The 24,965-nt window shown below is 41.5% G+C and overlaps 1 protein-coding gene across 1 annotated transcript in view; it reads right to left on the reverse strand.

The window, feature by feature from the left end:
- Window positions 1-2,118: 2,118 nt before the first annotated feature.
- BECN1 (beclin 1) overlaps window positions 2,119-24,965 on the reverse strand; it is a 43,097-nt gene continuing 20,250 nt past the window's right edge. Inside the window, exons 7-12 of the mRNA XM_063458913.1 lie at window positions 20,124-20,318; window positions 15,431-15,577; window positions 10,651-10,800; window positions 6,701-6,761; window positions 3,743-3,885; window positions 2,119-2,959 (exon numbers count right to left, since the gene is read on the reverse strand). Coding sequence (XP_063314983.1) covers window positions 2,791-2,959; window positions 3,743-3,885; window positions 6,701-6,761; window positions 10,651-10,800; window positions 15,431-15,577; window positions 20,124-20,318 — 865 coding nt within the window. The 3' untranslated portion in view covers window positions 2,119-2,790. The remainder of the gene's footprint in view (window positions 2,960-3,742; window positions 3,886-6,700; window positions 6,762-10,650; window positions 10,801-15,430; window positions 15,578-20,123; window positions 20,319-24,965) is intronic.

Raw genomic sequence — 24,965 nt, forward strand, 5'->3', positions numbered from 1 at the left:
AGTCGCTTTTCTCTCTGGTTTCTGCCATTCTTGGGAAATTATCTCTTTGATTGTAGAGTGTCCCGGAAAGGTAGGTCTATTAGCTCTTAAATCCTCAAAATATCTATCAGATTCCTTTATTTCAGATTCTTCTTCCGGGAATCTCAGGGATATCCGGTCTCAGACACTGTTCTTTACCCAACCTCTGGGTTAACAGGTTTCATCAGTTTGGTGAAACACCAAGGGGTGGAAGAGAGACCAAAAGGGAGGCAAGTGAATTGCCAAAAGTCTTGCCAGAGAAACTACAGAAAGTAACGATGCAAGGATGTCACTGGGACAGACATGCGTCCCTTAAATCGAAGCGGGAGAACCAATGTCCCTCACAGAGGAGGTTGCGAAGCATGTGTATGCCCTCCATTTTGAAGTGGTGATATACCACATCAGATTTCTTCTGAACCAGGAAAATGTTGATAAACCTGGGTGGACAGGGAGAGCACTCGATCGTGCTTTTTTCTCCGAGATTGAGTAATGTGTGTAGGATTGCGGTGTCCGACAGGGACATATTTATGGGATACTGGGGGAATTCTTGAAGAGGGTTTGATATAAAATGTGAAACCTGGACACTGTTTGAAGGATCCAAGGATCCTGAGTAAGTAGAGATCACTGTGAAAAAAAATATGTTAGACGGCCTGCAATATGCACTAGAAAATAATGTAAGTTGATTACCTGGAGCATTGCGACCCCTGAGTGAAGCGGATCCACGTCCTCTGATTGATCCTCTGTTAGTAAAGAAGGTGCTCACTCAAGGGTCCTATTTCCCCAAGGACCTAAACAATCTACAAATAATACTGAATGAGGAGCACAACCATAAAATGTTTTTTTTTTTAAAAATCACCTTTATCAAGGAGGCATGATGCTCCCTTGATAAAGGCAATCCTGCTGTAACATTGGGGGCTACTTTCTCCCTCTTCTCACTATTTCCCTTTTTTTTGGTATGTATTTCAATGTTGGGTAGCTTTCTTTTAAGGTATCATTGGGACTCTACTCCATGAATAGCATGGTTGTATTTTTTTTTTTTTTTGCTGTCTATGAATACATGTGATAAACATATTTTGTATTTTATGTATTAAGTACCGTTGTGAGATTATTGCTCATGTTTTTGGCATGATCCTTGGGATACCTAGCATATTGGAAAGTGATTTTTCATTTTTTATGGTTGTGCTCCTCATTCAGTATTATTCAAACTAATTATCTACCAGACACACGAGGTACAACAAGTAAAACCCCCAAAACACAAGGAAAACAGACAGGAACCCCCACATATTTTATATCCCCGGATAGCCTTGATTGGAGCACCCAGGTTGTCCAAATAGCACTCAGATCTATGTTGTGTAGCCAGATCGCCACCGGGGTTAACTTTTGACCGACCGCACATATGGCTGAAGCCCAAAATAGTTTCTGGGCGATTATCCTTGTGGTCTGTCAATTTATTGGGAGTTCCTGAGGACAAATAAATACAAACTTCCCCTGGCTCTAAGGGAGCGATTGGTTGCCATACTCCAGAGTGACATCCCTCCAATTGGCTGGCCAGTAAAAGGGAGGAAACCAGTGGTGACGTGGACCGGGAAAAGGCTGGTGGAGTGGTGCAGACACATGAAAGTTGTTGGAATTGAACGATCACGCCTAGATTGTTGTGTACCAATAGTCAGATAGTCTGAACCTGATAACACGCAATGCAGGAACTGGCAGCTGAGGGAAGTTTACAGAGAGTACAGCATACATGGTGGATATCTAGCTCTGTATGAGCTTATGGGAGGTGTAGAATACAAGTGTCAGTTAATGGTCAAGAATTATGTATGTACTTTGCATATTGGGATTGATTGATATATTTTAAAAGAAAGTGAACAATAAATATCGCACTATGAAAGTTATTGGTTGCACTGTGTTTCATATATGTTAACTAACATGCATTTGTTTTCATAGTTCAAATCTGAATCACATATGCAACTCTTTTTTTTTATATAGAGTGTGAGAAAATGTAATAAGCATTTTATCAAATTCAAGTAGTTGCGTCTCACTAAATGACTTACTATTTAGAAATTTAAGATCTTCAACACACAAAAATCCAATGAGATGTAATTCAGGGTTACAAAATAATATTTATTTCAGTGTTTTCTGTTTATCAGTGCAAAGATGCTAGAAATGTGCATTACATATATTTTGATTCTGTTAAACAACTAGCTCAAAACATTACACAATTCTTACATTGTTGCAACATCCTCCGATTTTCCAATCTCTTAAATTCAAATTTTAATACATGGTCTTAAATTATAGTTATTTTCAAGTATAGAAAAATTGCAAAGGAGGTTATGCCTTCCAACCTCTCTGTCAGATATGATATTCAATGAGTAGCAGCAGCAGGACCAATAACCTGTATCTGTAAAATGTTTACTAGGCTGTTATGTTGCCTTAACAGAAAAGGTAATATGGGCATATATATCAATGTAACTTATTTCAGCCTGTTTTGTTTTTTTTCACAGGAGGTATGTATATTTAGTTGTAGACTTAATCATGTAATAAAGCCATCTTTTTCTTTTGCAAATACTTGTCTACAAAAAGCTATAAAGCCAGGCAGACTGATGCAATTGTGTGGCAAACGTGTCTCTAAATCTTCTTACTGCCAGAGTATCCAGCCTCAAACAGCAAAAGCGTTAACAGTACAAACAGTCACAAAGATGATACTGCTGTTACTTCCTAACATTTGAGAAGACCACACTTTAATCATTAGTGCAGTCTATACTAGCCTCCACTTCATTTGTTATAAAATTGCGATGAAACCCAGGCCAGTCCCCATTTGAGATTGGTTAACATAAATTTCAAGGCTTTGGTCCACTGCTCCTCAGAATTAAATTGTGTCTTGATGGAGTAAGATCCTCCACTGCCACCTGTATCTTCAATTTTCCCTTTCTCTACATCCATCCTGAGGTTGTTTAGGAGAATTGTGATATAAAAACAGAAAAGAGCAAGTTATGTGAGTTGTGTTTTTTCCATGACATACAAAGTTTTTAAAAGTGCAGAGTGATTTAAAATTCCAAGCAGACCTGGCTACATTATAATGCACTATATTAATACTCTAAGCACAAAAACTATTTTAGCTTAAATAATCAGTCTTTTGTTTTGCTCATACCCCTGCAGTTAAATCACCTCTTGTTTATGCAGCACTAGCCACACCTCCCCTGGCTGCGACTTACACAGAAAAAATAATAAAAAAAAGTTTAATTTTCAATTAGATCGAACAGCGTAGCAGTGTGCTTACTTTAGAAGTTCTAATTTTCTGCTCTATTAATTAAACTTTAATCACATACATAAGGCTTCTGCAGGATCTAGCATGCAATTAACAAATCAGGAGGTAACAATTCTAAATTAAACACATTATGCAATAAGGGCAGTTTAAAAATGAGATTTCTCTTTAGAGGACACTAGGGCAACATTCATTTTTATTTTATTCCATTCAGTAATCTAAGCAAAGGAACACATCTCATTAAAACCGCAGAGGTTCAGACTTGAAAAGTTGAGACTTGAAAAGAATCCAAATCGGTACTGGGTGCTCAATGAAATGTTTACGTGAGATTATAAGAAAAGTATTTTTTGCCCAGCAAATTTGAATCACAATCTGCCATATCTTTTTCACTTTAATAAACAGTCTATTAACAGAAGTGAACCCAGTGAGTTGTTTAGATTATTAAAGAGCACTGTTACCGACCTGTAAGGTAGACAGAAATCTGTATCTTGCTTCTCCACCTTTTCCTTAAATTGCTGTACACAGTCGAGGAAGGCTACCATTGCATGATCAAATTTGTTATCCCAGAAAAACCTCAAACCGCCAGAACAATATAGGGGAAGTTCCTAAAAGAGTTGATCAAACAAATCAAAAATTGGAATGGGATTTAAAATTTTACCTTGTGCTATATTATAAATAAATTGAACTGTATCAATTTTCATTGTGCAGACCTAAATTTTATTCAACCAATTTGAGGCAATCTACATTCCACCTTAAAAGATTGCCAATCCAATGTAGCTAATTATATGAAGAAACCGCAGAATAATGTGTGTTACATCAAATCGTATTAGGGAGGTGAATTAAGAAGTTGTCTGGAAACAATATTAAAAGAAGAATATGTGGTGTGATGGACCGCTTGGCACCCTGACTGGGTGCCTCTGTCAGTCGAAGCTCCTAGTGCTAACCGAGGGCTCCAAGTACTCCACCAGACACCATCAGCACTGTAGTTCCCAGTGTTACAGCTTGGCTGGGAACTCGCCTTCCTCCACCCACCCTGGACCCAACACCAGGATCCAGCTTTCAGTGGGTGAACCACTCCTACTCCAGAGAGCGTAGCATGAACAGCTCTTAAAAGAGCCAGTGATTATAATCCCAGGGGAGTTTAGTGATATAGCAATCCCCAGGGTAGATACAGCAGTTTCCCCCACACGAGATGAGACTATGTGGAGGGTAAGCAGGAACTAAATTTTAATAGAGGCCTTTTATGCAAGTTTCCCAACAAGGGTGACACCCAGGTGGACCCTGTCGGGCACAGGGACACAAAGTTAACAAACCAATAAAAATAGTTATACAGTGAGACACTCCCATACAGTATACACAATCCCTCCCCTCATCCTGGGAGATAATTAAGGCAGATAATGTATTAACTTAATTATCCCCAGGCAGAAAAAAAGACATTTAATAAAGTCCCATAAGTACCCCAAAACATAAATGTTACATCCCCCGTTAGCCCTGATCTGGGTGAACAACATATCCAAAAATCACCCAGATCAGGGGTTCAGAAATGTTATGGAAGTCTCTTTTTGACTAACCGCACGCATGGTTTCATGCCCAAAATAGTTCCGGAGAGTCCGGCTGTGTGGCCGGTCTATTTCAAACAGTCGAAGTAACGTTTAAATAGTCGAATGGAGCTGTTCGTGCACAGAGTCAGTGAGTGTATCTGGTTCGGTAGATTTTTTCTACCGAACGGCACTCCGTTTGAGCAACTCTAGTCGAACCTAACTGGTGGTTGAAGTCCCAGCGGTGTTCGTGCCGTGGAGTGTACAATTTTAATTCCATGCGCTCGACGACAACACACCGCTGAGCGCGATCGACTAAACAAGATGGCCGCCGCCACGTGTTCGACTATACCAATCATCAATTAAGCTGCGGTTAACCACAGCTTCTGGGAGATTAACAAGTAGCACACTTGCGGGTGGTCTGGCTGTTCGACAGTTCGAAGTCCCACTTCGAAAGTTCGAAGTCCCACTTCGAAAGTTCGAAGTCCCACTTCGAAAGTTCGAAGTCCCACTTCGAAAGTTCGAAGTCCCACTTCGAAAGTTCGAAGTCCCACTTCGAAAGTTCGAAGTAACATTGTCCAAAGTCCCAATGGGCACAAATGTTTTTAACCCAAAGTTCACCACAGGGCCATTGTCACGTATTCATCCACACATAAAAATGTGGTTACTGGCATTTACTGTCCTGACAGGAAAAGTTGTGCCGAGCAACATTACCGTCCTGACAGGAAAATTTGTGCCAAGCAGTAATCATGCACATGCAAACCTGGTAATTACTTTTGGGGTCAAAGGCCGGTCATGGCCAATCAAATCCACAGGAGGGTTTAGCTGAGCAGCACTCATGGACACCTGGTAAATGACTTTGGGGTCAAAGGCCGGTTACAGCCAATCTGATCCAGAGGAGGGGTATTTAAACCCAACTCTCCTCTTGCTCATTGCCCTGTCGTGGTTTCATGCCTATGGTAATCCGAGAGTGCGTTCCTGATTTAGATTTTCTGGTATTTGACTTTGGCTTTGTCTTGATTTCCCCGATATCTGGTATCTTTGACTTTTGGCTTTCCCTCCTCTTTGTGTCCGATTCTGTGTCCCTGACCTCGGCAAGTATTTTGACTATTCTTGGAGACATTAAGTCTGGCCATTCTAAGGTCAGGTTATACGTTATCCTTAGTCTTAGGTGTGACACAGTACTGCGTGCTGGATCAACTTGTAATCCTGACAGCCATAGTCACAGGGCAGGAGGATGGCAAACAGACCCCTCCAGAAACCAGTGGTGAGGTCACTTTCGCCACATGTGGTTCGTCTTTTAATCGTAAAACGTCCACTGCACAACTTAAAGCAACAGGGTTGACGGCAAGAGTAAAACTAATCACAAACTTTTTACCATAAACTATGTCACATAGCCAATATGTCACTTGAACCAACAGTTCTGATGAACCCTTTGTAAAACCTTGATAATTAGCTTTAATCCAATTGTGTCCTGTTTTTTGTCATGTTCCTTTAAGCCTGAAATACAAAATTATTGAAACACAGCTTTCAAAAATCTGATCCTGGTACTTATGGCATCTATCTGGCTAACAAATCATATTTTCTAGACTAAGTTCATGGAGGAACTGGGTAGATAATGCACTACTCTATTTCATGGTTATTCACTAATGTGAGAATTGTCAGGTATTTAGAGTGAATTTCAAATTCATGGCCAAAATATCCAAACTGGAAAAACGTACCACGTCAGCTGTCCATCCAGTTTGCTAGCCTTAAATTTAATATACACAATGAATTCCTGGCAGTTCACACCACATCAAGATAGTCATAAGAAGAACTTGCATCGTTTTGTTTTTTTAATCACAGTTACCTCATCTGATTATTAATGCACATAAACAGTCACCTTAGATTTATCTGTGAGAGATTCTAAGTATGAGTGATTTCCAAATGGAACCAGCCGATACCTGTATCAAAAAAAAAAAAAAAAAAAAAAAAATGAATTAGTGATGAAACTTGAACTATTTGTTATTACTAATGGCTGTAAAGGGAATACAGATATCCCTGGGTGGGGGGGAGATGTTAGACATAGGTGTGTAAACATTGACTTATGGCAAAAGGGAATAAAACATTGTGGGGGGGACAAAAGGACAGTGGAGGGAAGGCCAGAGTAGAACGAGCATGAGGAGCAAAATTTAGGGCAGGCAAGATTCACAAAGGGAACAAGGGATGTAAGATGTATGTATTTTTGTTTGATGGGGAGGAACTTGGGAAAAAAAAAAAAAGAGAAAGGAGATAAAAAGGCCTTGTAAAAAAGTAGGGCAGAAGAGGAGTGACATAGATGAAGAAAAAAAAACAAAGTGAGGTGAGTGAAGCTGCAACTTCTATGATTGGAAGGTGTAGTGAAACCGGTATGAAGAAATCAGAGAAAATAGGACACTGACTAAATGTTAAAACAAAATGAAAAGGTAGAATAAGAAGACTGACATACAAGGAAAGGAGGAGGAGGATAAAAGGTTACTTATGAAGGCTTGAAATGGAGGAATTGTGACAAAGGTGAACTTGATATCCTGAATAGGATAGGGAAGACCAAAGGCAGAGGCACACCCATGTTTAACATTTAAACTAAAATAAAGCAAGAAAAGTTTAAAAAGTAATTAATAACATCTATAAACTTACTGAGATTATTTTGTTCGGCCCGCCTCTTAATCTACCCATCAAGAGCATAATAACCATCAAAGTATAATAGCCGATGCATTGCACAGTGAATACAGCTATATACTGAATGACACCCACACTGCTTTGCGCAGTGAATCCCTCTATCTAAGCCCTCAATGAATACAATCCTATCAACCTATTTTTCTACCCTATCCTTACCTTTTGTGTCACTATACCACACTCCCTCTAGCACATAAGCTCATTAAGCAGGGCCCTGAATCCCTCTATTCCTGTGCGTAAAACTTGTCCCCCCTCCACCTCAAAGGGAACCCTTTTGCCATTTAAATATTTTTTTGTACTATCATGTCAGTGATTTAAAGTAAATGCCATATTATTACTATTTATATAGTGCCAGCAAATTCTGTAACGCTGTACAATGGGTGGACTAACAGACACATAATTATAACCAGACAAATGGACGCACAGGAACAGAGGGGTTGATGTCCCTGCTCAACGAGCTTACATGCTTGAGAGAATGGGGTATAGTGACACAAAAGGTATAAGTAGGGGTAATTAAATAGGTTGCTAGAAAAGTATTCACTTAGACTGTGTCATGGGGAGGTGGGAAGGGGGGATTTCCTGTGTGTTTTCAAAGATTTTTTGAAGGAGTAGAGAGTATGTGAAAGTCTAATGGAGAAGGGAAGGGAGTTCCACTGAAAAAAATGCAGCCCTGGAGAACTCTTGGAGGCGATCAATCAGATATCGGAGTATGGACAGAGGATAGACGTAGGTCTTCGGCAGAGTGCAGGGGCCTCAACGGGACATACTTGTGTATTAGGGAGGATAGGTAGGTTGGAGCAGCATTATGTAGGGACTTGAAAGCAAGCACCTGAATCTTAAATTGAGCCCTATATCTAACTGGAAGCCAATGTAGGGAGTGACTGAGGGGGGATGCGTGGAAGGTGCAGGCGGACAGAAAAATGAGCTTCGCCGCCGCATTCATTATAGATTGCAGCGGTGCACTCTGGGAACTCGTAAGACCACTGAGAAGGGAATTGCAGTAGTCAAGGCGAGGAAGAACAACGGCATGGACCTGCACCTTAGCTGCGTCTGGTGTTAAATAGGGAGCGGATGCGAGCTATGTTTTTGAGATGGAAGTGGCAGGATTTGGCGATCGACTGGACATGAGGGGTGAAGGAGAGGTCGGAGTCAAAGAAAACACCTAGGCAGCAAGCCTGCGAAGGAGAGGTGATGGTGGCGCCATTGACTAGGAGGGAGACAGACACAGAAGTAGCAACACTTGATGGAGGAAAGACCATAAATTCCGTTTTAGACAGGTTGAGTTTAAGGAAGAAATCGTGGAGAGGCAGTCATGAGTCAAGAAGGGCGGATCTTGATCAGGAGAGGACAGGTAGATTTGCGTGTTATCTGCATATAAATGATAATGGAGGCCAAAGGAGCTTATGAGTTTACCAATGGAGGCAGTATTGATGGAGAAGAATAGGGGACCAAGGACAGAACTTTCGGGAAGGCCAACAGAGAGGGGTTCGGGAGAAGAGGCAGAGGTAGGAGGAGCACCAGAAGAGAGCAGTATCTCGTAGACCGAGATTATGGAGAATGAGAAGAAGCTGTTGATGATCAACAGTGTCAAAGGCAGCAGAAAGATCAACGAGAATTACAGAGAGCAGACAGGAGGCATCAGGGCAGTTGAGGTTTTTGATTGGGATGTTAAAGTCACCAAGAATGAGGGAAGGAGTGTTAGAGGAGATAAAGTGGGGTAGCCAGAAAGAAAAGTGTTCAATGAATAGCCTTGCATGGCCAGAGGGGGTGAGGGGGGGCGATAGATGATGGCAAATCTTAAAGGAGTGGGCTTAAATATGCGGACACTGTGAACTTCAAAGGAAGTAAAGGATAGGGCAGGGGCAGGGAGGATAGGTTTAAAGGTACATTGAGGGGAGAGAAGGACGCCTACACCGCCACCTTTACAGTTGAGTCTGGGAGTGTGGGAGAATTGTAGTCCTCCGAAACATGAAGAATCTGGAGTAGCGTTATCAGAGGGGGAAAGCCATGTCTCAGTGAGTGCTATTAGTGTGAGGGAATTAGAGATTAAGAGGTTGTGTATGGCTGTTGATTTAATATTGCTACAGATGGAACGGGCATTTCAGAGTGCACACTGAATGTTGATAGAGGAGGATATATATATATGTATTTGAATGAGGTTTGTGTGGTTTCTAGTTGTTTTAGTGTGAGCAGACGAGGTGAAGGGCACTGGGTTGGGAGAGACGTCACCTGCTGCTAGAAGTAGGAGAAAAGATAGCAACAGGAGGTGTGAATGGGTTTTATGGGGTCTAGGATGATATTGGGTGGGAGCAGGAGAGAAGGAGTAGAGAAATTAGTGCAGGGCATGAGATGAGAGAAGAGGGGGAGTGTAGCAGAGATGGATTCATGTGGATGTGATTGTGTTGTTGAGGGAAGTGGGTGTAAGGAGATATGTTAATGCTGAGGGAAAGGAAAGAAAAGGAAAACAGGAGAAGATAGATTATTGCTCAGATGAGCAAGTACTTTGAGAACAGCATAATGGGCAGAAGTAAGGAGAATGAGTGTTAGGGGTTAAGGGAGTGTATGAGTGTTCTGATTGCAGCTGTCATTTCTAACTATCTATATGCACAGAGGAGGTGAGGATTGGTCAAGCAAGACATTTGGGTGGGTATCAATAAAATAAGGGGGGAAGTGCAGCAATTACAGTGAAAGTCTTTAGAGATAAGCAGATAGGTGAAATAACATTTAAGTTAACAAGTCAACAATGTTGAATAGGGCTAGGAACAACAAGCTTTAGCATGCAGGGCATGACAAAAAAATATATATATGTTTAAATAAACAAGTACACATGCACACCACAACTGTAAATACATATACATACACACATATATTATTATTTAAAAAAAAAAAAACAATAACAAAGAAAACACGACCGTGTATGTTAAAATGATAAAGAAATGGAGATTAAAGATACATGTATTCAAATATATGCAAGTAGTTAAAGTACAATAAAATTATAGTGTCCAGCATTAAGGGTTGATAGTGTCCTCCATAATATAGAACATACAAATATGACATGCTGTCAGTTCTTGACTGAACATCTCCACACATTGTTTTATTTTAATCAATATACACAATAGAATTGAGATGGTATCATACCTCTGAAACTCCAGGCCTATCTTGTTTGATAGTGCATGGAGGAGCAAGACAGTTTGTCCCCAGGCTGCATTTATCTCATTCCATTCCACAGGGACACTGGGAAGACGCCCAAGGCGGAAGTTGTTGATGGTGCCAAACTGTCCACTGTGCCTATTAGAATAGAAGTACTAGCTATGATTGTGACATTTAAGAAGCATACTAAATTAATGGCATTATAGAAATAAAGACTAATGCATACAATTCCAGGTCATACTTTTTTCTGCAATGTACTTTCTAAATCTTAGGAACAATTTGAATCAAAATGCAAGCAGTTGTTGCTTGGACGTGTAAAACTCCCACTAATTTCGAACAGACTAGAATTATTCTCTGTACATTTTGACATTACCATCTCTGCAAATTTAAATATATATTTATTATATATCTAAATATTATTTGTTTTATTTATAAAACATTTTACCAGGAAAGATACATTGAGATTTCTCTTGTTTTCAAGTATGGACATTAACCCCCACAGGCTTTCATTTAAACTATTTTTAAAATGCCGTTCCAACACCTTTTTGCAATCATTCTTGCCATTTATTTCAATCACTGAGTCAGAAGCTTTCAACGCTAAGTATAATATCAGATCGTTTTTATTGGAAATCGATATTATCCTGAGTGATATTTATTTTCTCTCTATAAGTCTTAACGTTAGTAATTAAAGGAACACTATAGGGTCAGGAACACAAACATGTATTCCTGACCCTATAGTGTTAAAACCACCATCTAGCCCCCCTGATCCCCCCTTTCTTCCCTAACTATAGTAAAATCTTACTTGTATTCAAGTCTGGAGCTGCTTGCTTTGTCCCGGTTTACTTTTGACCTACCTACTGCCTGCTGACATCATGAAGAGTGGTGGCCTGATCCAATCACAATGCTTCCCCATAGGATTGGCTGAGACTGTCAAGGAGGCAGATCAGGGGCGGAGCCAGGGCCGGATTAACATAGGGGCTGATGGAGCTGCAGCTCCAGGCCCAGGCCCATGGAATAGGCCCATTTAAAAAAAAAAAAAGAAAATTTTTTTTTTTTTTTACACACTACTCTTAGGTTTGCCACCTGACTGGTATTTTACTGGCACAGCCGGTATTGCAGTAATACCAGCAATACAAATGCATGTATTTTTCTCAGAGTAAATGAGAAAATAAATAGATTACTCTGCAATACCAGCACCGGCCAGTAGGGGTCACTGTGTGTGGAGAGAGGCAGGGATAGGAAGTTACAGCATATCCCTGCCTCTCTCTACTACTCATTGATCTGTGGGGGAGCAGCAACACAGCACAGAGTCCAGACAGCAGCTCTACAGCTCAGGTAAGTGAGGGATGGGGGGAAAGGCAGCAGGGACACATGGGGACACTGAGACACTAGGGGACATGTGGGGACACTGAGACACTAGGGGACACGGGGAAACACACTAGGGGACACAGACACTGGCAGACCTGGGAACACTGAGACACTTGGGGACACTGGAAAACATGGGGGCACTGACACTAGGCGACACTGAGACACTAGGGGACATATGGGGACACTAGGGGACACATGGTGACACAGACACGAGAACACTGAGACACTAGGACACAGACACTGGGAGACCTGAGAACACAGACACTTGGGGACACTGGAAAACATGGGGACACTGGGACACATGGGGATGCTGAGACACATGGGGATGCTGTAAGACATAGGGACATTGGGAGACACTGAGACATTGGGACACGGAGACACTATGTCCCCATGTCTCCCAGAGTCCCCATGTCCTCCAGCCAGTGTCCCTAGTGTGTTTCCCCAAGTCTCCCAGTGTCTGTGTCCCATGTCTCTCAGTGTACCTAGTGACCCCATGTGTCCCTATATGTCCCAGTGTCCTCATGTCTATGTCCACAACTGTCCCCAAGTGTCTGTCTCCCAGCCAGTGTCCCCTAGTCTCCCAGTGTCTGTGTTCCCATGTCTCTGTGTCCCTAGTGTCTTAGTGTCCCCAAATGTTTCAGTGTCCCCATGTCTCCCAGTGTCTGTGTTCCTAGTGTCTCAGTGTGCCTAGTGTCCCCATGTCTCCCAATGTCCCTATATGTCCCAGTGTCCCCATGTCTATGTCCCAACTGTCCCCATGTCTCCCAGTGTCCCCAAGTGCCTGTCTCCCAGCCAGTGTCCCCTAGTCTCCCAGTGTCTGTGTTCCCATGTCTCTCTGTCCCTAGTGTCTTAGTGTCCCCAAATGTTTCAGTGTCCCCATGTCTCCCAGTGTCTGTGTTCCTAGTGTCTCAGTAGGCCTAGTGTCCCCATGTCTCCCAGTGTCCCTATATGTCCCAGTGTCCCCATGTCTATGTCCCAACTGTCCCCATGTCCCTAGTGTCCCCAAGTGTCTGTCTCCCAGCCAGTGTCCCCTAGTATCCCAGTGTCTGTTTCCATGTCTCTGTGTGCCTAGTGTCTTAGTGTCCCCAAATGTGTCAGTGTCCCCATGTCTACCAGTGTCTGTGTCCCTAGTGTCTCAGTGTCCCCATTTCTCCCAGTTTCCCTAAATGTCTCTGTGTCTCCCAGTGTCCCCATGTCTCCCAGTTTCCCCGGTTCTCTGTGTCCCCATGTCTCTAGTGTCCCCGTCACCATGTCTCTAGTGTCCCCGGGTCTCACTGTGTCCCCAGTATCCTAGTGACATGGGGACACACTGAGACATTGGGAGAAATGGGGACACAGATACTGGGAAACTAGGGGACTGGGTGACATGGGGACACTGACACTGTGATACATAGGGACACTGAGACACTGGGTGACTTGCGACACTGAGACACAGAGACAGGGAGACACTGGGAGCAATCCATCTATACAGCAGAATCAAACTGTGAGTAGTTTGTTGGTGATTTTACAGAATTTTCTCTGATGTCACTCCTTGTGATTTACATCATGTGGTGTCACGCTTAACTAATTAATTATACAAATGATTAAGGCTGGTATATTTTTCCAAGAAAGGTGGCAACCTTAACTACTCTTCACATACTCTTGCTTAAAGGAGCACTATAGGGTCAGGAACACAATCATGTATTTCTGACCCTATTATGTTAAAACCACCACCCTGGCCTGTTCTTACCTCCCTAAATATAATAAAATATTACTTGTATTCAAGTCTGCAACTGCTGGCTCTGCCTGTGAACAGACTGTCTGCTGACATCATCAGAAGTGGTGGTCTGAGCAAATTACAATACTTCCCCATAGGATTGGCTGAGGCTGTCAACTAGGCAGATCAGGGGCAGAGCTAGCACAAGTCCAACATAGCCCTGGCCAATCAGCATCTCATCATAAAGATAAATTGAATCAATGCATCTCTATGAGGAAAGTTCAGTGTCTGCATGCAGAGGGTGGAGACACTGAATGGCAGTGCTGCACACTAGGCAGTACTGCCCCAGGAAGCACCTCTAGCAGTCATCTAAGGAGCGGCCAGTGGAGTTATTTTCTCTGAAAACACAGTGTTTACTGCAAAAAGCTTGAATGGAATGATTCTACTTACCAGAACAAATACAATAAGCTGTAGTTGTTCTGGTGACTATAGTGTCCCTTTATGTTTGGAAGCTTGAGAGGGATGTATGGGAATAAAACTTGTGTGGACTGGCTGATAATAAAATTAGTTTAGGTAATGCAGACGTTGGTCTCTTTAACACTGTGGCATGTCCCCTTTATTCTACACTCACCTTTTCTCTGTCTCAGACTATATACCAGGAACTTCTGCCTGCTAGTAAGAAGGTAAGGAGACTAGTGGACCAGCGAGTGCTAGGGTACAGTCCTAAGAAAGCATGGAGTGAGCGCATCATTAGACACATTTATGTCAAGCTCAGGGTGCTGCCTGCATAGTATGCCCTTAGTTGGACAGCCTGCAGGATTGGCGGGCAGCCTGACATGCATTCATGCCAGGCTGACCTTCCAATTCTTTGGACAAACATGCCCCCTTTCTGGGCATGTTCACCCCTTTTGGCAGGTCTGGTCACGTGATTCGTGCCAGTGGCACACCCTTTTACCGCGCCCATTGATTTCCTGCTTCACTGGACACTGCTGTTAGGGGGTATGGATTTACTTATAAGATGAACGCATAAATTAGAGGGAGATTAGCATAGAGTATGTGTTTTCTTATAGCTGCATCCTTTGAGTTTCCTTCCAGCACCATCTCCATCAGATACATGATGCTTGGGAGGTATGACTGTTTTAGTGTTTTTGGTCGATAAGATTCCGTAATTAGGCCCATCATAATTGTCAGCTCCAGGCCCACTGGGCTCTTAATCCGGCCCTGGGCGGAGCCAGCACAATCCAAACACAGCCCTGGCCAATCAGCATCTCCTCATAGAGATTAATTGAATCAATGCATATCTATGAGGAAAGATCAGTGTCTGCATGCAGAGGGTAGAGACACTGAATGTTGTGATGCATTTTAGGCAGCAATGAGTCAGGAAGGATCTCTTACAGCCATCTGAGGAGTGGCCAGTAAAGTTATCACTAGGCTGTAATGTAAACACTGTATTTTCTCTGAAAAGACAGTGCTTACAGCAAAAAGCCTGAAGGGAATGATTCTACTCACCAGAACAAATTAAATAAGCTGTAGTTCTTCTAGTGACTATAGTGTCCATTTAAATCAAATTGAACTGAACTGATAAAAGGCTTATCAGGAGTCGATTAACGTTATCATCTGGAATGTAATCGAGGCCTAAGCCTGCTGTAATAATTTAAATAGTGTCATCATTGTTGTATTCATTTGACCCCACCCATTGGTTACCAGATGTGAAATGTTGCATTAAAGACATTGGTCTTCTTTAAATTGTCTAGCTGGCTTTGTGCATATGCCATCTGATTCTCCACACTGACTCGTTCATCATCAAGTTCCAGTTGCTGACGTTTGAACTCACTGTATTCTTTCTGGTACCTTTAGTAAAGGACAAGTGTAATGTGTTCATTTGACAGTCATAACAAGCACTAATTATGTTTAGTAAATACTCTGACATGTTAACAAGAGCAAACCCAGAGATTATTTCCACCAAACAATTTTAACATGATAGGATTTTACTATACCTCAGAAAAATAGTTTTGTATGTTTAGGTAAAATAGTTTAACATGAAGTGTAGTTTTCAATCAAGAGGATGGTTACATGTGATGTTCTCAAAACAGCACAACTCCTATCTGGAAAATATTATTAATCCAATACTATCTAAACAAACACAGGCAGATCATGGAGAAATAAAAAAAGGCACTGTGGTGGTTATAAACCAACATAAGAGATTCCTGGGTGTACAATGTTCGGCCCCTCACCTATCAAATTGCTGATGTGGAAATCACACTTTCACTTTACAAATACTTTGAAATGTTGCTTTGTTAGCCACAATGTTGCTATTTCCCATAACTAAATGCCACTGAATAGGATATGGTGTGCATGGTTCTTTTCTTCAAATGGTGCATAGTCGGTTTTCTTTGGAGTTTGTCAGCTCTGGATCATTGAATTCCAAAAGATTAATCTACATAACTATTCTATCGATCTAGAACTATTCACGTACACTTTAGAATCTATACAGGCTACTAAGAATCTGTCCTTTTAAAATCACTTGCACGTTTTCTGTTGTTTTGATTTAATGAGTCCATTGATAATTTAATAAAGATTGTTTTTTACTTTTACCATACTAATTTTGTGCCTCACGAGCCACTATTATCACTGTGGGTATACCTCTGGCAAGTGTTTTGAGGGGAACGGCTTCATGCCTTTTATCCTCTTTAATACTCCGAGGTAATTTCTATCTCTATAAATTTGGGGTTCATGCCCGCCTATACCCACAGAGTCCTAATTTGTTGGACCTTGGGATTTTGGTTGTCCTGATTCCCAAGTCCTTCCTATCTTTTTTCTTCTAGAATTCCAAAAGAAGTAACCACATTGAGAGCTTGCATGATAAGAGGACTTTGAGGACCTTGGTGATGAATGTTTGATAGATCTCTGCAGTTAAACAGACCACACAGGTGCTCTCTAGAGAGTTATATAGGTCGTTTGTACAAAGTTTTATATTCATAAAATAGCCTAGAAGAACAGCTTGTAGAACTTAAGCTTGCAGAGCTGGTAAAGATTACTACAATGAAAGAACTGAAAAAACGTCTAGTTGATTTTTATTTTCTCTGTACCCAGAAAAGAGAAAAGGACAAAAAAATGGTGTCAAACACCATATTTCAAATAAGTTGTATGTACCATGTAAAGCCTATGAGTCAAGTCACTGTTTGCATATGTATCTATATTTACCTCTTTTTTTTGAGCGTGTGTTTTAGTTATTTTGTCTTTGTAATAATTGTATTGTTCCATGATTTTGGTAGTTATTTCCTTTTATATCCTGTGCTTCTATTGCAATTTAGTCTATACTAGCTAAGTCTTACAAAAGTATTTTACTGCAAGCTAGCAGTTCCACAAGCTGTGAATATAAAATTATTTCTGCACGGAGCGGAGCCTAACTGCCTAGCGGACCAGACGTGCCCGAATAGGGCTCCCGCATCTGGGGACATAATCTGGGGTGATCCAGCCCCAAAAAGCAACATTTGCCTACCGCAACCTATACCACGCGACCCGGGAGAGGCTGCTGCACCGGACGGTGCCTTTCCCGACCACATCGCTGCTGGAACGAGGTTTGCGGCCTACATGAGGAAGAGACCTGGGGAGACGGCCGCTCTCCGGACTCACTAACCACGGCTGGACACCTCGGGAAAAACTCCCGGACCGATGGGGGTTATCTCGGTCCACGCCAGCACACCTCACCTACCGCACAGCCGGCAGACGGCTAAGCCTGTGGTCGAGAGCACTCGCAACATGGCGGACACACTCACTATCAGAAACACGCGACAGTCCAGGCCAGACGGGAGCGCTGTGCTGGATGGCATGCTACAACGCATCGACGAACTCTTCACCCGATTCTGGAAGAAGCTGGAGGAGCGTATGATGACAGCTAAGGGGGAGTGGAGGAGCACATGGCTGCAAGCGGGTGAGAGGGAGAGGGGGACCCCACAGGGCATTAACTCCCGCCGAACCCCCAACCCACGTATACATAACCCACCAACGAAGAAGACCAAGCGAGTATACCTCTCAACCCTCCCCCTCCCCCCCCATAGGGGACAGGGGACGGGTACTAGCATGAAACCCCCTGTACAATAAAGCGGCAACTGGCAATGGCCGTCCCAAAAGCCTTCCCGGGCTGAAGACCACTCGGAGCAACCCTCCCAGGCACCGACCACATCGCCGGAGAGTAGGCCACCGCAGGCGGCGGCAAAACATCCACGCTCTACACGGCGCCCGACTGAGGATTAACCCGGCCTCACAGAGATACAGAGTTGGTGGATTGATGGTGCAGGCCTTCACAAAGACCTGGGGCCGGCAGGCGGCCGCCACATACCCGCATCCTACTGCCCCTTGGGGCGCTCTCTTAACCGTGGGGGCCAACATACCCAGTAGAGGTATCGGCTGATCTTTATCTCTCTGCCCAACAGACCAGACAAGAAACCTTCGGCGATGGGCACTAAACTCCCCACCTTGAAGGGGCACACCTGATAACCAATGAACTCCAATTAAACGACAAATCTCCCCTGTTACCGGATGGCTGTTACTCCTGGGCGTTCCATATCCAATACTTGACACACCGGAGACATACCCAGCTTACAAGGACTTCCTAACCGGGACATGAAACCTAACATTAAGACCCGCACACATTTACCACACGCGTTTGCTGATCACGAAGTGGACAAGGTGCGGGCCTAGCTCACGCGGCCATTTACAAGTCCCTCACGTTCTGGACTTTCCCACCGCTGGGCAACCTATCTCGACTGCCTAAGATGTGATGTTTCTGCACGTCTAGACCAGGACTCAAAAATCTCTTTACTTGTTTCGATTGTGCCTGACTTTTCTCATACAAAAAATGCATATAATACCGCACAATGATGCTTAAACGCAAGTAACTCTAACTCTAATGCCCACCCTGTTAGGCCTTGAGACACAGCGGAAGGTTTAAATGTGCCATTAACTGCACACTTGTATATATGTTTTCCGAATTGCAAGCTCGAAGCCTGTGCTACAGCGCAGGGTTGGAACACGGGGGATGTGACGCCTAGGGGTCCCGTAGCCTCTTTACAAATAGGCATAGGCATAGCAGCTACCCGGTAGGGTAATTCACACTGTTATCTCCGAGCATAACGAGAGGTTGACCCACGCCGGAGATTAGGTTTAAGTAACAGACCTAGGGAACTCGGTGTTGAGATGTGCCCACTTCCTGTTAAACGTTACCGTACCCAAATGTTTATTAATCAGTCTCTCATTTAGCCTGTGTGTAGCCTCGCTGGGAACTCTGACTGTAAATATGACTGACAATTTGCAACCATTTATGCTTGGACTTACTCCGAGCGAACTCCTAGCCTAATTACGAGGAACCATAATGTACGATGTGCATGTTGCTTATATGCAGGTGAGGCCCACTTCACTTCACTTAACTCACCCTTACGGGCTTCCTTTACCACTTGTAAGCGGAACATCGTTCAGCTTGGCTATAATTTCAGTTTACTAAACAACTTGTTCCATAATCTGACACCTATAATGAAAAATGTGCAAAGTTTCTTAATGCCATACCAATGTTATGTAATGTTTATATACCTGCTTACACCAGCTGTTGTGGCAGTGCAGGCATCTTTGTTCTCTCTAAGCACAAATAAAATAAAGATTGAAAAAAAAAAAAAAAAAATCTTTCTGCAAACATATCCCAACATGACTTATATAACTTGCTTTCAAGCATAAGGTTACATCCTCTGGTTTGCTTCTCTCTACAAAAAATAACCATGTACAGGTCATACACAAAGTATTCCATACACCATTATTACTGGTGGCAGGGTTCATATATCATAAAGTAAACTCATGATGTCAGTAAAGATAAAAAATAAAAATACCAACTGGGGCATAAAAATATATTAAGAAATACCAATATCTGGGGGAGCGGTCTGGTTGGCAGCCAAGACGGCCACAAACGGAAAGAGCTCTGAACAGACCTGCGCTAAAAAGCAAAGAAACAGCATTGTATTTCACTTGGATTTATTATCTATATGCTTATGGAAAAAAAAAAATCAAGATGTTTCCTGTATCAAAAACTGAAAGTAAGAGGGTCCAAGCACATAGCAGGATAAATATATATGTCACATCAAATTAAGGCCCTTTTTGTTCTATAAAAAAAAAAATGGTATATAAAATATGTGTAGGTGCAATAAATGAGAAAGATGGAAATTGTGGAATAACACACAAATAGCAAAAATTGCTTGCGTCCGGTACAAAACAAGCAAACAGAAGCAGTGTCCTTAAGAGGTTAAATAATTTTTCCACATTGGCGGTTTTGAACTTAAATTTGCAAATCACTTTGAATTCTCACTTATGAATAACCCTGAGTGTGTCAAACATGGTGGCAAATACATACTGTGCTTCCTCTTGCTCCAGTCTTTCAGCTTCCGCCCTGACTTTCTCTATATCTTCTGCGACCTGTTCACGTTTCTGCTCTACTTCTTCCAACTCTTGTATAAGTCTTTGTTCATCTCCCGCTAGTTCCTTTAATTTAGTTTCCAACATGTCCTTGTCTTCTTCATTCATTCTTTCCAGGATCTCCAGGCAACGTCTAAAAGCAAATCAGAAGAGACCTAATCTAAAGGTTCAATGAGATTTAGGCATCAGAACACATAAATCTATTGGGCCAATGCATTCACTTGGTAAAAAAACAGTGCTAAGCTGGGGAAAAAAAGTTATGTAGAAAAATAATACAAAAAGATAGAAGCACACTAACAAAGCATCCATCCCTTAATATGCATAAATGAAGACAAAATAAACAGGACGTAGGCATACTGTGCAAAAACAAACATAAACGATTTAGCTTGCTTTGAAAGCTTTAATCTCCTGCTCTGTGGGTTGAACTTTGATTACATACAGGATGCTCCTGCAGAGTCTAGAAATACATTTACAGAGCAGGAGATTAAAAATTTTGGATTAAACAGAATGTGCAATGGGGAAGTATAAACTTGGCAGTGAGTGTCTGGGAGGGCTGTGTGGGTCACATTCAGGGAGGTGTGACTGGGGTGCATGAACAAAGTGGTTCAGCTCCTGGGTGACAGGGTGTTGAGTGGTGGGACTGCAGGGATGTGGTCTGTGCAACAGGGATGCTTCAGTGTACGGAGGTTGGTTTGGCAACTATTGTGTCCCTTTAAGCATTTCTAAATAGAGTTAGTAGTGAAATGAATTGTCTAAAAATCTTAGCCATGCCCTACATGAGATAGGACAGAAAGGAGATGGGCTTTAGAACAGTATAAGGAGGGTGGAGACGGGGGGAGGGGCAAGCTCAGAACAGAGAAGCTATGTAATGTTGGTAATTCACAAAATAAACAAGAGACGCATGATATTAAATGTATGCTTACTAATGCAAGGAGCCTAAATAACAAAATGGGGGAACTAGAGGCATTAGCATACACTAAACAATATGATATAATAGGCATAACTGAAACATGATGGGATGAGACACATGACTGGGCAGTTAACTTAAATGGGTACACATTATTTAGGAAGGATAGGAAAAACAAGAAGGGTGGTGGGGTATGTTTGTATGTCAACCATGATTTAAAGCCAAATCTTAAGCAAATTGAATGCGATGAGGAAAATGTGGAAGCTTTATGGGTAAATATCTGCTTGGGGGAAAAGAAGGGAAACCAACTATTGGTTGGGATATGTTATAAACCACCTGATGTTAATATTGACGAGGAGCAACAGCTGTTTGAGCAAAGTGAGAAAACTGCAAATCTTGGTAACACTTTAATTATTGGAGATTTTAATTACCCAGGCATAAATTGGGACATAGGGACTAGTAGCTCAGCAAAGGGAATTAGGTTTTTAAACTTGTTAAATGAAAACTTCATGTCACAACTTGTACAAGCACCAACTAGAATGGACGCTTGTCTGGACCTGGTTTTAACAAACAACGTTGATCTTTTGACCAACATTCAAGTAGGTGAGCACTTGGGAAATAGTGATCACAATATAGTGTCCTTTGAAATAAACTCAAAAAAACAAAAGCACATGGGGTATACTAAAACATATAATTTTAAAAAGGCCAATTTCAATAAGATAAGGGAAGCTTTACAATATATTGACTGGCATAAACTCTTTAGTGAAAAGAACACTGAGGATAAATGGATCATCTTCCAACAAATATTAGAAAGGTACATTTCTCAGTATGTACCATTGGGAAATAAGTATAAAAGAAACAAATTAAAACCAATGTGGCTTAGTAGAGAAGTAAAACAAGAGATTAAAAATAAGAAAAGGGCATTTAAAGCATTTAAATCAGACAAATCAGATGCATCTTATAAAAGATATAAGAAAGCAAATAATGCGTGCAAAAAGGCAATTAAACTTGCTAAACTTCAAAATGAAAAAATGATAGCTAAAGACAGCAAAACAAACCCCAAAGCATTTTTTAAGTACATAAATTCCAAAAAACCCAAAAATGAAAGTATAGGTACACTTAAAACTGAAACGGGGGTGTTAGTTAATGAAGACCAAGAAAAGGCAGGAATTCTAAATAACTATTTCTCCTCCGTATATATTAAAGAAGAACCCATGGCAATAGATGTGCAAATGATTGCTACTAAAAACTTGCAGAATAATTGTAATTGGTTAACTCAAGACAATGTGCTGCAGCAACTAAAGAAAGTTAATATAAACAAAGCTCCAGGGCCTGACGGTATCCATCCACGTGTACTTAAGGAACTAAGTGTAGAAATAAGTGAACCTCTGTTTTTAATCTTTCAAGATTCTTTTCTTTCAGGAAGTGTTCCGGAGGATTGGAGGAAGGCAGATGTGGTTCCTATATTCAAAAAGGGTTCAAAATCCTTGCATGGAAATTATAGACCTGTGAGCTTAACTTCTGTGGCTGGTAAAATATTTGAAAGGTTATTAAGGGATAATATTCAAGAATTCCTTGAGAAGAATATGGTTATCAGCAAAAATCAGCATGGTTTTATGAAGCACAGGTCATGTCAAACTAACTTGATTGCGTTCTACGAAGAAGTAAGTAGAAGTATAGATCAGGGTGTTGCAGTGGATGTGATCTATTTGGATTTTGCCAAGGCATTTGATACAGTTCCACACAAAAGATTAGTGTTCAAACTCAAGGAAATCGGTCTCGATGAAAATGCTTGTTCTTGGGTAGAACATTGGCTTAAAAACAGAATACAAAGAGTTGTCGTTAATGGTAAATTTTCAAGCTGGACAGAGGTGGCAAGTGGTGTCCCTCAGGGGTCTGTTCTGGGACCCCTTCTATTTAACATTTTTATAAATGATCTTGAAGACAGCATTGAAAGTCATGTTTCAGTGTTTGCAGATGACACAAAACTTTGTAAAATAATACAATGTGAGCAAGATATTACTTTGCTGCAGAAGGATTTAGATAGACTGGAGGACTGGGCACTCAAATGGCAGATGAAATTTAATGTTGAAAAATGCAAAGTTATGCACTTCGGCGTAAAGAATACACAAGCAACGTATACCCTTAATGGAAGTGAATTAGGGATAACAACACACGAAAAGGACTTGGGAATTGTTATAGACAACAAACTATGCAACAATGTGCAATGTCAATCAGCAGTGGCCAAGGCCAGTAAGGTATTGTCATGCATGAAAAAGGGCATTCATTCTCGGGACGAGAATATCATTTTGCCTCTCTATAAATCACTGGTAAGACCACATATTGAATATGCTGTGCAATTTTGGTCACCTGTTCTAAAGAAGGACATCATGGCACTAGAAAAAGTGCAGAGGCGGGCTACAAAATTAATAAAAGGAATGGAACATATCAGCTATGAAGAAAGGTTAACAAATTTAAACCTATTTAGTTTAGAAAAACGTCGCCTGAGAGGGGATATAATAACATTATACAAATATATTCGGGGCCAATACAAACCATTGTGTGGAAATCTATTCATAAACCGGACTTTACATAGGACACGAGGCCATGCGTTTAGACTGGAAGAAAGAAGATTTCGTCTAAGGCAAAGGAAAGGTTTTTTTTACTGTAAGAACAATCAGGATGTGGAATTCTCTGCCTGAAGAAGTGGTTTTATCAGAGTCCATACAGATGTTCAAACAGCTACTAGATGCATACTTGCAAAGACAGAATATTCAAGGATATAATCTTTCAATGTAGGGTAATAACTGCTTGATTCAAGGATAAATCTGACTGCCATTCTGGGGTCAAGAAGGAATTTTTTGTCCTAGCTTGTTGCAAAATTGTGCTTCAAACTGGGTTTTTTTTTTTGTTTTATTTTGTTTTTTTGCCTTTTGGATCAACAGCAAAAAACAGGTGTGAGGAAGGCTGAACTTGATGGACGCAAGTCTCTTTTCAGCTATCTAACTATGTAACTATGTAACTATACATATATCCCAATGACATAAACTGTACTTCTAACTCTTGTTTAGACCAAGCTCTACTGATCTATGCTACTGCATTACTATAATTTCCTAACAATATGTCCTCAGGATTCCTCCAGTAAATGTAAATCTAATTCTTGTAATAACAAAAAAGCTAAAAAAAAAATGTAAAAGTGCTAACAATACAATAACTGGAAAAGCATACATAGAAATGCTAATAATGCATGTAGATGAATTAAAGGAACACTAAAGCATTAGGAATTTAAACCGGTGCCTACGTTTATAGCTCCCCCTGCCCCGGCATTTATCTTGGCGCTGATTTACTCTCCTCATCCTACAACAGCAGCACAGAAGAGGCATGACCTCGTCCACGTATGTCCAATCCAAGGCTCCTCATAGAGGAGCATTGATGAGTTTATGCACATGCGCGGCAAGTGCGTCACTTTTCCTTACAGGAAAGCATTTAATCAATGCTTTACTATGGGGGAATGCAGTCTTGATGTCAGAGTTTTACTCCGTTACTACAGCAGGGAGCATCTCCAGTGGCTGTAAGTATGATAGCCACTGGAGTTGTGTTTAACCTTGCAATATAAAAAAAAAAAAAAAAAAAAAACTGCAATGCTTTATATTTCAGTGATAAACATACAGAACAACAGCACCCATGCCACTTCATTGAGATTAAGTGGCCTGGGTGACTTTAGTGGTCCTATAAATGTTACCCCAGCCACTATGACATCTCTGCTTAAGTAAGCACACCTCCCTCACACATGAACTAGTCAGCACGGAACATTCTTGTGTAAAAAAAACAGTAGTCGTCAGCATGCACTGTGTGCTGGCAATGAATGCAATT

Source organism: Pelobates fuscus, chromosome 6, assembly GCF_036172605.1.
Source record: "Pelobates fuscus isolate aPelFus1 chromosome 6, aPelFus1.pri, whole genome shotgun sequence".
NCBI classification, from domain to species: Eukaryota; Metazoa; Chordata; class Amphibia; order Anura; family Pelobatidae; genus Pelobates; species Pelobates fuscus.